Source organism: Trachymyrmex cornetzi, unplaced genomic scaffold (assembly GCF_001594075.2).
Source record: "Trachymyrmex cornetzi isolate Tcor2-1 unplaced genomic scaffold, Tcor1.1 scaffold59, whole genome shotgun sequence".
Taxonomy (NCBI): domain Eukaryota; kingdom Metazoa; phylum Arthropoda; class Insecta; order Hymenoptera; family Formicidae; genus Trachymyrmex; species Trachymyrmex cornetzi.
This window is the reverse complement of record NW_017299903.1, coordinates 151,968-166,560: the sequence shown is the minus strand read 5'-3', so window position 1 is coordinate 166,560 and position 14,593 is coordinate 151,968. Positions and strand designations below refer to the sequence as shown.

At 32.3% G+C, this 14,593-nt stretch overlaps 1 protein-coding gene across 1 annotated transcript in view; it reads right to left on the bottom strand.

Moving 5' to 3' along the window:
- LOC108766424 (uncharacterized) overlaps positions 1-14,593 on the bottom strand; it is an 84,373-nt gene that overhangs the window by 30,773 nt on the left and 39,007 nt on the right. The window contains exon 3 of the mRNA XM_018515707.1: positions 4,994-5,035. Within this exon, the coding sequence (XP_018371209.1) occupies positions 4,994-5,035 (42 nt within the window). The remainder of the gene's footprint in view (positions 1-4,993; positions 5,036-14,593) is intronic.

The window sequence follows — 14,593 nt, the reverse complement described above, 5'->3', positions numbered from 1 at the left end:
TCATCTCATCGAAATGAGTGATGGTGTCTTGAACAAGCCTACCTTGTCATATCATACATATACAAAAAAATTTTGCTCACTATAGGAAGTGCAAAGCATAATTTCTTCACTCTAATTTTTACTTTACTATAAATTTTTGGCTAGATTAAATTGGACATAAAAAATTTCATAGTATAGAAAATCTTAAAATGAAGAGGAAAATCTCAAAAGAGGAAGATTAAAAAAAATTTTTTTTAATATAGAAAAAAACTCAGATCTTCAAAGTGTAAAAATTTGAATATTAATCCTTATTAATATTCAAATTTTTACATTTTCCTTTAAACCTCGGAAGGCGAATGGCTTTCGACGGACGAAAGAGACGAATGCAGGGGGTTATTTTGACCCATAATATAATTTCTACTGCAAACTAGTTTTGGAAAAGAATTATACATAAAAACGCATTTTGTGTATGAACAATATATATCTTATCTCTTTTTAAAGAGGTTGTAAGGGCATAAAACACATATATTAATATTTTCGCTTTAAACAAACTACATACATGTGAAAGTTGTGTTCATAACATTCTGGTTTTATCGAGCAACACCTTTTTATAGGTTATTTATTTTATTTGTTATTAGCTTTATTGTTATAAACAAAAATTGTTAAAATAATAAGAAAAATCTAAATGTTTTTATATAAATATATTAAGTACTAAACATGACTTATGCAAAGTTTCATTGAGATTCACCATCAGTTTATAACAAATAGCAAATTTTATTTATTTACTGAACAATTAATGTCTGCATCTCAAGATAACTTTACAAAAAATAGATAACTTTACAAAAATATTGTTGAATTTCTAGAGTATTTATATAAAAAAATTGAGATTTTTATCATTATTATATAATACATTTTTATATATTTATATTATAGTACAAATTTAAAAAATATTACTACTTATTTATATAACTTTTGGTCCAGATGGTCAGATGTTTCTATTTTTTTTGTATTATTATTAAATGAAATTTAGAATAGTCTGTAATTTTTTCAAGTAGTTCTTAACATATTCCATTTGCCTTACAACCTCCTTAATGTTCTGTACACTCGATGTATGAGATAAGTATATTTTTTATATGTATGACTTTTAAAAATAAATTTATTACAATTTTAACATCTTGTACTATATTTTGCATCATTATCGATACAAATATAACACCGTAATAGATTTTCATTAACTATCGTTACCACATTCCGAGTTGTCTTATCGCTCACGGGTCAAAGTGACTGCATTCGTCGTACAAAGGTTAATTATACATATAAATTCAATGATTTGACTCTTCAGATTTTAAGTCTTTGAATCTGTAAAAATGTTTAAATATTTCAGAAAATAAAATTGTTTTAATTTCTCTGTCTATCTTTGTCTCTTTCTCTTGCAGGGAACTAAAGTTTCTCAATTTATTATATTACATTCTTTGACAAATTTCTTGAAGATTACTATCCTGCCGAGAATGAAGAATGAGAATGGACCGAAAGTTTTCTTGACATGCGTGTATATTGAAGAAACTTCACTTATATACTTATCCTAGCATAAAACTAGATACTCACGTAACCACGGATGACATCCATCGTCGTGGCACGAGTTAACGAATTTATGTCGTACAATTAAACGCATTGATCATCGAACGATAAACTAGCGCACACATACAGATATTGTCTACGATTAACTGTATCAACAAGATGTACATCGAATATATTATTAGTTAATCATAACTTTCCGAGACGCACAAATCGTTCCTGAACAATGTTTGCAGATCTGTAGTAGATTATGTATCATGCCCGAAACATGGATATCCGCGAAACACGCGATACGGATCGGAGTTATTTAGAACGAAGTTGGGCGGCGACTGGAGCGTGTCTGGCTTGGTTTATCTTGGAATATCGTAAATTGACCTGACGACAAGCTGACGTCACTAATTAAAGCTCGTTGGGCGACAAGCATGCCGCGGGTTCGCGTGAAATTCGAAAGTCAACAGCTCACTTTTCCCTCGTTTTTTGTCGATAATTTCCTCTTCCTCCCTTTTTTTATTATGTACACATAACTGTTAATCTCGATTTATTTGGCAGAGATATCCGGCATCTGCACTCGTCACTTGTCGGATTGTTGAAATTCGACAAAATTTATGATTTATTTATCTATAGTAACTTCATGACGAGAAAGATTACATATTTCGTTAATTTCAATCACAAAATAAAGAATATACCTCAGGCTACATGGTGCACGAGGAAATAACTGTAGGATAAATAATTATGTACCAATCAATCAATTAACATAAATTTGATAACTAGACGGTTTTCGCGATTCTCAGGCTTTTTCTTGTCTTCTTTCTTTCAATATAATATATTACAGTGATTTATCGATTTTTATTACATACTTTATAATTATTATTAAAAATAAATAATTAATCAAGTATTAATAACACATTCTTGTATATGTACATGTATATGAAGTATATTAAAACAGAAATATAAGCATAGCTTTCAATATTCCAATATAAAAACATGAAATTATAATTACATAAAAGCAACAAAATATTTATGTTATTTAATTTTTAATATTCTTAGAAAGTATAATGTATATTCTACATTCGTAATACATAAAAAATATAATTAACTTCATTAATTATAGAATCAAAACAAACAGTTCTATATAAATCACGATAGATACTAAACAATAGGAAATGTGTATCATATTCATTACATCATTAATATATTAAGTCACACGAAAGCACGTGCAGCCATTTATTTCAATCACATCAGAATTCATTAAAGCTTTCACGTTTAATAGCACCAACTGGTTGCTCACTTTGCCAACGGCCAAGAAGACACGTATCGGATGAACAAATTTCAGCGGCGAAACTTCATTTGCGGATCGATCAATTAAAGAAGAAGAAAAGAAGTATTCGCGATCGAGCTGCGCGCGACCACAGTTGCAGTTAACATGTTAGCTGCAATTACCAAGTCAGCGCGAACAAATGTGCCCAATTACGCGAAGAGCAGTGTGAACAACCAGTCTCGAAGAGCGTTGTTGGCCAACGGACAACCCACAGCAGCGCCAATTAGTAATCGCATTCTTTTCGAACAATTCGCACGTGACTTCTTTTGCTACTCGAGTGCTTCAGGTAACATAATTGGTCGTATATTACCGACGCGATTGATCGAATTCCACGTGTATGCTTATTCGAGATCCTTAATAGTGAACTTTTCACGACATTCAGATTGACAGAATTCTTGTGCGTATGCGCGCGCGTGCGTACGTGTGTGAGTGTGTAAGCAGCAAAATAATTAAAAAATAATTATTCCCCCCTACAATTATTACTACACAGAATTTGTCAAATAAAATTTCTGGAGAAAGTATAATAAATAAGTAATGAGCAAGCAAGTAAACTCTTTTCATTTTAACCCTTACCGTACTAATATGGGTAACTATAGTGATCAAGCGATTCCTGTTCGTGCAAGTTTCTTTGAGTCTTTCGGTAATTATAAATTATACTACATTTTATTATTTTCCAAAATAAAGAGTCAATATTTATTCTAGAAAGTATGTCGGTGAATTTTTAGATTTTTTTTATTATTTTGAAGAGGTGAAAAAACGAAGAGATTTGAAGTGACCCTTGATGGTATGGATGAGGCACCAAATTGTAGATGGTACGGTAAGGGTTAAGAAGCATGAGAAAAAAAATTGTTAAATCTTTGCAAATATAAATTTTCTTATTTAAAAAAAAAAATCAATATTTTCAATCATCAATAATTTACTTAAAATTAATTGTAAACTATCTTATATATATTGTATATATTAGAATTTATTACTGACTTATATCACTGTTCCAACCGACATTCTTGACGTGGTATTTAATATCGATTCAATGTGATATACATAAAATGTACTAAAAAATGTTTTAATTTACATAATATGATTACATGTGTACAGTTAAAGAGCAGACATCGTGCTTGTGTTTATTTGTCGTTTATTCACATCGCGTTTATTGATGATAAGTAACGTATCAAAATAGATAAACATGGTAGGCCTTTCGTGGCTTCATTACAAAGTATGCACAGATGAGACAGAGAAACGGACTGCGTGCGTAGAAAGGAAATTACGATTGATTCTGTGACAAAAACTGGATACGTAACAACAGACGAAGCAAAGGCACAAGACGGAAAACATACCAGCTATCTAGGACGAACAACGATTGCATTATTAAGACATGATGCAAGTCCTCAGCTTTTAAGAAACGAGACAAGCAGAAAAAGCATGCGGCTGTATGCAAAATTAAAGACAGGAACATTATTCTAAAATTAAGTTTAATTCTTAGTAAAAAAAGACTTCAATAAATATGTATTTAAGATAAATTAAAAATCTTTAAAAATCTCTAACACGTATAAACACATTCAAAATTATTCACATTATATATATATATTATAATACAATATATAATTACAATCTTTATTTTAAATCAAGATATACAGAGACAAATATGAAATTTTAGATGCTGCTTTGTGGAATGTTGAAGAGATAGCAGAAAATCATTATCATTCACGTCACAAAACGGATCTCTTTGCCAATTTAATTCAATCCACTACAAACCCCTTTTGTCGCCTGTTCTCTTATCTTTTATCTTTGTCGTATCCCTTTCACGTCGTCTTACCACGACTTCGAAAGCAGCGAAACAATTAATTTCGTCCTTTAAGTAACGAAACAGCGGTGACATCAAGGAAAGGAGGCTCGAATTAATCTTCGTATTACACTTTGCGATGCAAATTTAGCGTGTGTACGTTCTTTTATGTGCAAATATTGTGAACGTTAATTAAAACTTTTACGAAAAACGTAGAAGGATTTAGACATAGATGAGAAACAGGGTAAAGAAAATAGCCATGACACACCAACGGAACATCGACGTATTAGAGAGTGACACCAATGCATATTAGCAGACGATAAAAAGAAAAAAGAACAAACCTTGTTGTGCGACTTGAACATACAGGCGGTCCCGGCGAATAGCTGCGTCCAAAGGAAAGATACAAATCGATTACTAATCGTATTCATTTTTCCCGAGAAATCCAGAAAGATCGAGATCGTCAGCGAATCTTTCTGGATTGTACTTTTTCTTAGCTTTCGTAAGGAAAATTTAATCACCATAATCAGTAAAAGTTATTTATTAATTATCATAATCAGTAAAAGTTATATTAAAATAAAATATTATTTGATAGATATAAAATAATTAATCCTCAACTACATGTCTCGTTTTAGAATCTTAATTTACATGTCTGGGTCCAAGTCATCCATGACGTTTTTGACTGGTCAATGTAATTATCACAAATCACAATAAAAAAAAAATTTTTTTTTTAATGAAATACCAGAATGTATAGAATCGAGATATCAAAACATAAAAAGATTTTGATAATAATTGAAAAAATTATGTGAAAAAAATATGAAAGAATAATTTGTGAAAAGAGTACAATAATCAGTTTTCTTCAAAAAATCATATCTTTATGATAAAAAGGATACAAATAAAAATAAATAGTGTTTTGAAAAGAAGAAAACGTGAACTTTAAGACAAAAAATATGTTATATTGATTCATTCCAAAAAATATAATTATTTGCATGACTGAAGTGGGGACATTTTTATACATGCTCGGAAAAATGATATTGGATGTATCGGTATATCGAGAACGGTATATCGTATTTTCTTCTTTAAAAAAAATGCAATGAAAATATTTTATATCAAATATATAATGATTTCGACATTATTTACTCATGATTTTATAACTCCGAGAAAATAGAGCAATCGTTTCACCAAGACGCCTCTCTCGCAAAAATGTTTTTCTTGACAATAAATATATGTTTTAATTATAAAAAGACAACACATATACTTGAATATAGCACTAATAAACAGGCACTTACTAAAAATGAATTTTCACTTTCGGCAAAAATCTGTCGAATTTACATTTGGTGGGTCCAAGTCGCCCAAGCCAAACTTTTATTGCATCACAATTAACGTCAAGACAATTGCGTCAATAACAATTTAAACAATTGCATGATGGCGATCAACAGAGAAAGGTTCCAAATTTTTTTACCCCCTTATTTCAACCCTATAATATTAATCTTATAAAAATAGCGGCAGACTAAAATTTTTACCCACACTGAGAGAAAAATGTTTGGTATTTGTAACTATAATTACATATCATTATATTTATGATTATTACTACTATAATAATAGTAACAGTAACTGTAATGTATACATGTAATGTATATAGTTCTAGTAACAAATGTATATAGTTGGCAACCTAAAATGACTATACTTATAGTTGAAATTACCATAAAAATGGTTAAAGTGACTATAATTTTATAGTTATATTTGGGGCCAACTATAAAAAATATGATTGGTCCCAAATATAACTATAAAATTATAATCACTTCAACTATAGTTATATTTGGGGCCAACTATAAAAAATATGATTGGTCCCAAATATAACTATAAAATTATAGTCACTTCAACCATTTTTATGGTAATTTCAATATAATTATAGTCATTTTAGGTTGCCAACTATATACATTTGTTGCTAGAACTATATACGTAGTTACTGTTACTATTATTATAGTAGTAATAATCATAATTATATAGTGATATGTAATTATAGTTACAAATACCAAACATTTTTCTCTCAGTGCAGGTTTAAATGACCCACTCATATAGTTGAGGATTAATAATGAATAATTATATAAATAATGCTCCAGCGCAATTTCCCATTCAATTATCATTGTTTCATAATTGTATGTTAAGGATTTAGAAACGAGTAAAATTAATTGGACATCATTACGTTAATTATCAATTTTTGTCTTTATACGATAAGTATAAATTGTAATATTATTTTACGATACATTATAAAAATATATATTTTATCGCGTTTCCAGTACATACATGTTAACAGCATTATAAAATAAATAAATGGCTTATTAAATTAATTTTTATCATTCCAATGCAAATTCATTGTACCATCAATATCGTATAAAAGTACGTGTATTATTATATAAAATTAATGTGTTTAATTAATAATTAGGATTAAAAAATGCGCGATTTTCAGCGGGAGAGAATTGTCAGCAGGGGAACGATTATGTGAAAAATACATTGGATGCTGAATCGCTTTGTGAAAAAGTGCGACGACGACAAGAAGTTTTCGCGCCGCGATAATTGCGGAACCGTTACAAATGAGAAGGGTCAAAAATGAAGAACGCGCGCTGTTCCCCCGAAAATGAGTTATGACCGTCTTGCGAAATTCTCTTTCAGGCCTTCATTAACCATTTCGTTTTTATGCTGGCGTGCGCGTAACATACGTCCGACGAAATTCATTTGACGTACGCTATGAATGCGCATATTCTCTGCGTGTACACTCTGCGTGCGTACTACGTTATGCTATGGAAACGTGCAGGTCCGACATTAATCGCTAGCCTTTAATTCGACGCAATAAAACACAGTGAAACGATTTAATGTGCCGCCGGCATCACCGAAGGCGGAAAAGTATTACATCTTAAGTATCTACTGTCGGCGTTAGTATAGTGCGCGACGTCGCTCCTTGCAATGAAAGCTTTAAGGATTATTATAATTAACCGTCCACCAGCTTCTCGTAATTTATGGTTTGCAACGTCATTGTCCTTGCCAATATTTTTTATAAGTCTTGGGAGAAAAAGACTTTCAGAGACCTTTCAGAAATTTTTCTTACTTTGTTAGAGTGGTTTACTTTTTCCTGTTCGTGTAACAATATTTAATATTTATAAAGTACATTTGCCATTTTTTTAATAAGAATAAATAATGATATAAGGACTGATTATCAATTAACTGCTCTATATAAAATAATAATTAGTAATAATGTTTTTTTTACATTATGTACCATTAGAAAAACTAAATAAACAGAAATAACGGTAGGTATACTATTACGTAACCGTTTACATTCAGAGTACGACATGCTCGTTAGATTGCGAAACGTGATCGAAGAGAGCGATTCGTCTCGTATATAGAATTTAATTCGATTCAGAATGACCTTCATGGGCGTGCTTAGGCTGCTAGGACTGTTCCGCGTTCGATCCAGATCGATCAATCTCGATTCGGCCAATCTGATTATGTGCTTGGCACGTATGCTCCCTTTTCTCCGGTTATCGATCTAGCGATACCGCTAAAATCGATTCGCGTCCCGGAAATGTCTCTCAGAATAATAATAGGACATGCACGCTACCATTTATCGTGCCGGACTTTCTTGCCCATCCACTGTCTATTCTTACGCCGTCATTCTTGACGTCAACTAATTGAAAAAGTTTCGTCGAATAACGGGTATCTTGCGATGACAAAGGAGCAAATGAAAAGGGAAATATTTCTCAAGATATTCTAGTTTTAACGCGAGCTGCTTGATAGAATACTGTTCACTAAACGGTTGAAACAAAAAGTTTTAATATAGTACTTTTTGTACTTGCTGTATAATCTACGTACTTTTGGAATAAAGAAGCGAAAGTGAAATAGCAAGTCTGAAAAGCACGTTGTGCAAATTGTAAGCATCGCCTTTTTAGTTCTGTAACATCTGCAATTTGGACGAGTCGCGATAGTTCCAAAGCACTTTACAAACTAGAGAGTCGCGACGGTTGTACGTACATACGCATTGTGCAGCTTTCGTAGCGTACAAGCGCTAAAATGCCACCTCATGAAAACGCGTACCTAGCATCGGGATGCTTGCGACCAAACTTCATGTTTACAGCGCATTGTAAAATCGCCCGACGCCGACGCGCTCGTAAGCCACGAGAGATCGTCGTGTGCTTCTGACGGCATATTTGTCCAGCTTTTATCGTTAAACTTTTTTTCCCCTCTGCCGCTACTGCAGTTCGGGTCATCACGATCCATTTTCTTTCGAGAGAGAAAGAAAGAAGAGAGAAAAAGAGAGAGAATAACAACCCTCTGGCTCAAAAGTGAAAAGTTCGCTGTGGAATGCTTATGTATTTATTGAAAGCTTCGTGTATACGTCGCATAGACAAACTTCCTGAAAGGAGAGCTTTTGAGAAGAACAGACAAAGGGCGACGAGGCAAAAAGAAAAAGATTGATGTAGGACTGCGTGAATTCCTAACGAGGTGCTACTTCACTAGCAGCTCGGAGAAGTGGAGCAACTGGTAAATTTCTCGCTCGTGCGACTTTCTAAATAAAGCCAATAAACAACGAGTAGTATCGACTGATAACAAGAGCAGATCTCTTTATAGACAAACGACACACTTTTTTCGTAAGAGGAATATTTCCATATACTCTCGTAAAGATCGATTGTAGAAGATCCATCAAATAATAGATATGCTGTTAATATTTTCAGTATTTTATTTTACTAATCACTTTTATTATACGTAAATTAGCATCTGATAAATCGGAATCTCTTAAAGATATGTTCCAATGCACTTAAAGAATGCTGCCAAAATTATTTCCGTTAATTGTAAATTTTTGCAGACGATACATTTTCTAGAATTTTATATATATACAAATAGATTTCTGATAAATCTCTGAAATTCTTTACGAAGTGAAAAGTTAATCAAGTCTTTTGCAGATTGATATTCTTGTTATCTTCAGGAATTGTCGGAGTTGAACAAACTTTTTTACTCGTTGCGGATCATTTACCAAAATTTACGCAACTAAGGATAGGTCTTATTAAAAAGTGCTACGTGTTATTCTGAATTTCTGAAGAGTACATCGAGTAACAAAAAACGGAACAAGTTGAGAGACTAACTGTCGCTTCGTTACGTCTTTTCAACTTTGCCCTATAAAATCCGCATTTTTAAAGCATTTTTATTTTTAATAGAAACTTACAAAGAAGAATTGAAAAAGATAATTATATTACAAGTAAAATAACTTAAAAATAATTAAAATTTTTGTACAATTTTCGTTAATCAATTTGATAACTTTCATGAAAAAATTCTAAACAATGACAGCAATCTGTCAAAGCAGTTTGTCAAATAAAACGAAAATTATTTTATCTATTCACAAAGCACACAATGCAGCTCCAGTTTTTCGCGTCAATGCACTTTTATGAAATAAATGTACAAAATGCTCGTAGAAGCTATTTTTCCGGCGTTATAACGCTAAACAAAGAAAAAAAATGCACCGCGAATAGAATATCGACTTTCCTATCAGCTCGATAATATCTCATCCAGCTTATTTTTACTCTCTCGTTCGTCGACGGGATGCTCGAGGCCTTATATAAATGCACCCTATTGCTACCGTTTCTGTATAGGCACCCCTCGATTTTCTCTCTTCTCGAACCACGAAATACCGTGACCTGATCTTCCGCGGCCTTTCGTGCGGGGTCTAACAGTTAAGCTTTCGACTGTGTATTCTCTTTGGTACACACCGTTGGCATTAAGCCGAAGAGATTATTGCGTAGCGTTCTATCTCATTCGGGGTGCTTTCTCTAAGACTGAAGGATTTAATGTTCTTAATAATGCAGTCAACAGTGAATAATATAGCAAAGAGATTATTATAGACGGAGTCGTTTAATCGACAACGAATGTGACAAATTATTAGAAGCGATAAAACGATACAGAAAAGAAAAATTTTTACAACAACGTAACTCCGTCTAATACAGCTTGACAGATAATTATACGACTCGTAAATTGGACGAATTACGCGATATTAATTAATTCTTTCGGATATTATACATGTTATACAACTGCAGTAATCAATTATGCGACAATGTTTAATAATTTTCATTGTGAAACAGATTATGTTAAAAATGAGCAAATTAAAAGCCAAGTTTCATCTGCTCATGAATAATGTATGTAAATGTGTTACGTTTCGGTGCGCGCCGTGTGTTCTAAAATTATTCTGTACAACATGCAAATTGCGCATCTGTAATTTTCGCAGATTACATGAATCCATGTAGAGATATGGTTGATCTTCAAATACATAAGCACGCGCAAGATATATAACTATACTTATGAAATGTAGGGACTTTGCAGCTTAATATAGCAAAGGTTTTTGTGCGCGAGTATGCATTCGCGGATGGAAATTCTCTCTTTTGATTCTAATCCAAATCTACTTAGGAAGATCTCCCTTAATTCGAGGTAATATGATAACGAATCTTTCTCTTTTTTCGGCATGTATTACGAAATTTGTAGATTATTATCTCCTTTTATGCATAAATTCCACTTACTTTCTGTCATTCTTTCCATATAAAACTTTATAGAGAGAGAGAAAGAGAGAGAGAGAGAGAGAGAGAGAGAGAGAGAGAAGGGGGAAAGAGGAGAAAGAAGTTATTACAAAACTTTATATAAAATGGAATATACTTAATATATCTTGAAATATTATTATATAGAAATATCCATTCTTTATACAAAAAGTGTCATTCTCTCTTCTCTATTTTCCACATTAATTTCTTTATATGACATGATGTATAAATTGTAGTTTGCGTTTTATATTTGTTTTACACGTTATAAAATAATTGTTAAATATTTTAATATTACAGAAATATTTTATAGAAATCGTATATATACCGCTTTATGCAAAAGTGAAAGAGTTATACGCAAAAGTTATTTTACTTCTTAATAATAAGTAGTTTTGACAGATAACTTTCAAAGCTATTACATACAAAAACAGAGCAATGAGACTGTTATTCTCGTCACGCAATGAAAAACGGAATATGATAGCAGATGAGGATGGTCAATATATATATTTCAAACACTATCGTGTAATGCCTCAATTATAATTTATAATGAGTTTTCGCCCCTGTTAATTAGAGGCGACATCCTCGTCTGAGAATTACTAGGCGACCGGAGAGTTAAACAAGCTTTCCGGATTTACAAGCCTTTCCTCCGACAATTTTCTTTCTCACTCTAACTGCCATGGTCCGACGAATTTCTGGGCTCGTCGGACTCCGCCCACTCTCAAGGGTGATTCTAGAGGTAAGAGGAGCTCGGAGGCAATACGAAAGGGCGAAGTCGATTTATTCTAGCGGGGAGTCGAGGAGGTCCTTAGCCCCGAATCCTCGTAGGATCCCTTTCACGAGGTACGCGAGATACGTATAGAGACCGTCTCGGGTAGTCTACGCGAGGAAACCCGAGAAAAACGCCTCACACCGAAAATACTTCCCATACCTGCGATCCTGTAAGCTTCCTCTTCTGGAAAAAAAGGGTCGAACGAGAGTGCAAACGGCGCTCGCTGGTCGATGAAGGACAAGACGAACAAACGCTTCCGACTCTATGAGAAGACGAGATCTCTTTCTCGAAAGGTATAGACGATCGGATGAAACGATTCTGATCCACCAGTGATATCTCGTTGATCAGTTCATGTGTGTAACGCAAAATAAGATGCCTCGAGGAAACGAAGATCAAAGTATCGCTCGTCAGACGAGGCTTTTGTATCCAACTTATAAGGTGTTTCCTTCTGAGATGCTTCTGGTTTGAATGTCCCGAAAGAAAAATTTAATAACGCGGCAAACGAGAAGGCACAAGGCAAACAATTTGAAAGGGAATATTGGCTCAAAAGAAAAAAAAATATCTGTAATTGTTTTGGGTTTAGCTCAAAGTATATATGTTAATAATTGTGCGATAAATTTTATTTTCTAAGTTTGTTGCTTTAAAGGAAAGAGAATTACAAATTTATTTAAGAGTATAAAAGTTTATAAAAATAATTTGCATAATCTGCCTTGTTTGTATAACAAAATGTACCATTAAATAAATAAATGTGTAACAAATGTCTAGGATAAAATAGTCATATTTTTTTTAAATGCAAAAAATATACCTTTATTTTTGTTAGTTTTTAATTGGTGTGTGTGTGTGTGTGTGTGTGTGTTCAATGAATATGTTAATCAATGAATATGTTAATTATTAATATGAGATTTTTTTTGTAAAATGTGGAATCAGACACAATAGTAAAGCTCTGTCAACTAAATTAAAAATTATCTCTCTTTTCTGGGAGACAGGATGATTCGAAAAATAGTTTAAAAACCGTACTGAAAACATCGGTTTCTGATACCAATCAAAGGTTAGATGGTCCCTTATGACCTTGATCGTGACATTCAGAAAGTTTAAGGATTCTGAATCCACTTCTAACGTGAATTATAATCATGGGTGAAACGAATTAAAACAATCATAGAATGAATTAATTTCAGAAGAAGGAACAGCAGCAAATAGATCGTCGACGTACCGATAATAGAAAAGAAATTGACTATTGTAAGACAACAATGACGCTTTCTCTAATTTTTGCATTACTAGGTCTGCAATGATGACTCAATATAAGAGCCGAAACATGTAATGATCTTTCTAGATTCCATTATGTATGTATTTTAACTATTATTAATAATATTTATGCGTTCACATTTTTTAAAAATTCGACTCTTATTTGCCCGTTTATCTTTATATTGTTATTGAATTTGTAAGAGTCCTGACTATTTTATAACATTTGTTCACAATATTATTTCGAATAATGTACACATGTAAACTACTATATAAATATTGATTATCTTTGAGAATGACTACAAAAATGCACTTTAGCAATTACTGGAGAAAATATAACTTATCGCCATCTTTTCCGCGTATGGACATAATACTCATGTTTACTCTAATATGTATGTACAAATCTGAGAGATAGTTATTATGTAACATTATTATCGAGGTGCTTCGTTACATGATAAAGCTTCTGGAAAAAATTATTTTTAATTTAGTTTTATCTGATAAAATTTCTAGCATATAACGCTAGTCTCACACATGTTGCGAAAAACATAAAGTATACAAATAATCATTTAATGTTCAGTTAATTTCCAATTTTTATTTTACTGTATTTTTAGCCACACAACACATATAATTTACAGATAAAATAACATAAAAAAGAAGAATATAAAAAAATATCAATTAGGAACAATTTACTGTCGTTTGTTAAACGAAAATAATTATGGATAAAAGGAAAAACATGATATATAACATATACATATAAATCAAATACTAAGTTATGTACAGTACAGTACCCTCCATAAGTTTGAGAACCCCCTATTGGTAGATGTTCTAGATAAACGTTTATCATCATTTAGACGTCTTACGAAGTATTTAAACCAAAAACATATGTATAGATTGCTGTCATGTAATGGTTTTCCTGTAAAACATAGGGTATTTCCAAATTTATGGAGGGTACTGTACATTAAATGATAATGAGTTGTAAAAAAATTTTTTTACGCACATTAATAATCGCGTTGACTCATCATGGCTATTTTCGTTTTACACACACACATTCTCAAATTTTTTTTGAAATTCTAAGCCTTGATTAGGCTTATTCAAGGCGATGTACGAATAAGAAATAAAAACAAATAAATTGTGAACAAAAATACAGGAAATAGATAAAATAGAACAGAGAAGTATATAATCGCGAATACTTCATTCGTCTCACGTTTAAATGAGGCCTCATAAATGAAACTGAAAGAAAAGCGAAAAATAGGAGGACGGAAAGTAAAAGAGCGAAAAGGGGAGTCAGCGACTTAATACACAAAAGCACCCCGTTGACTCCTCCCTCTCAGTCGGGGACGATTCTGTAGACGGGGTTACATTTTCTT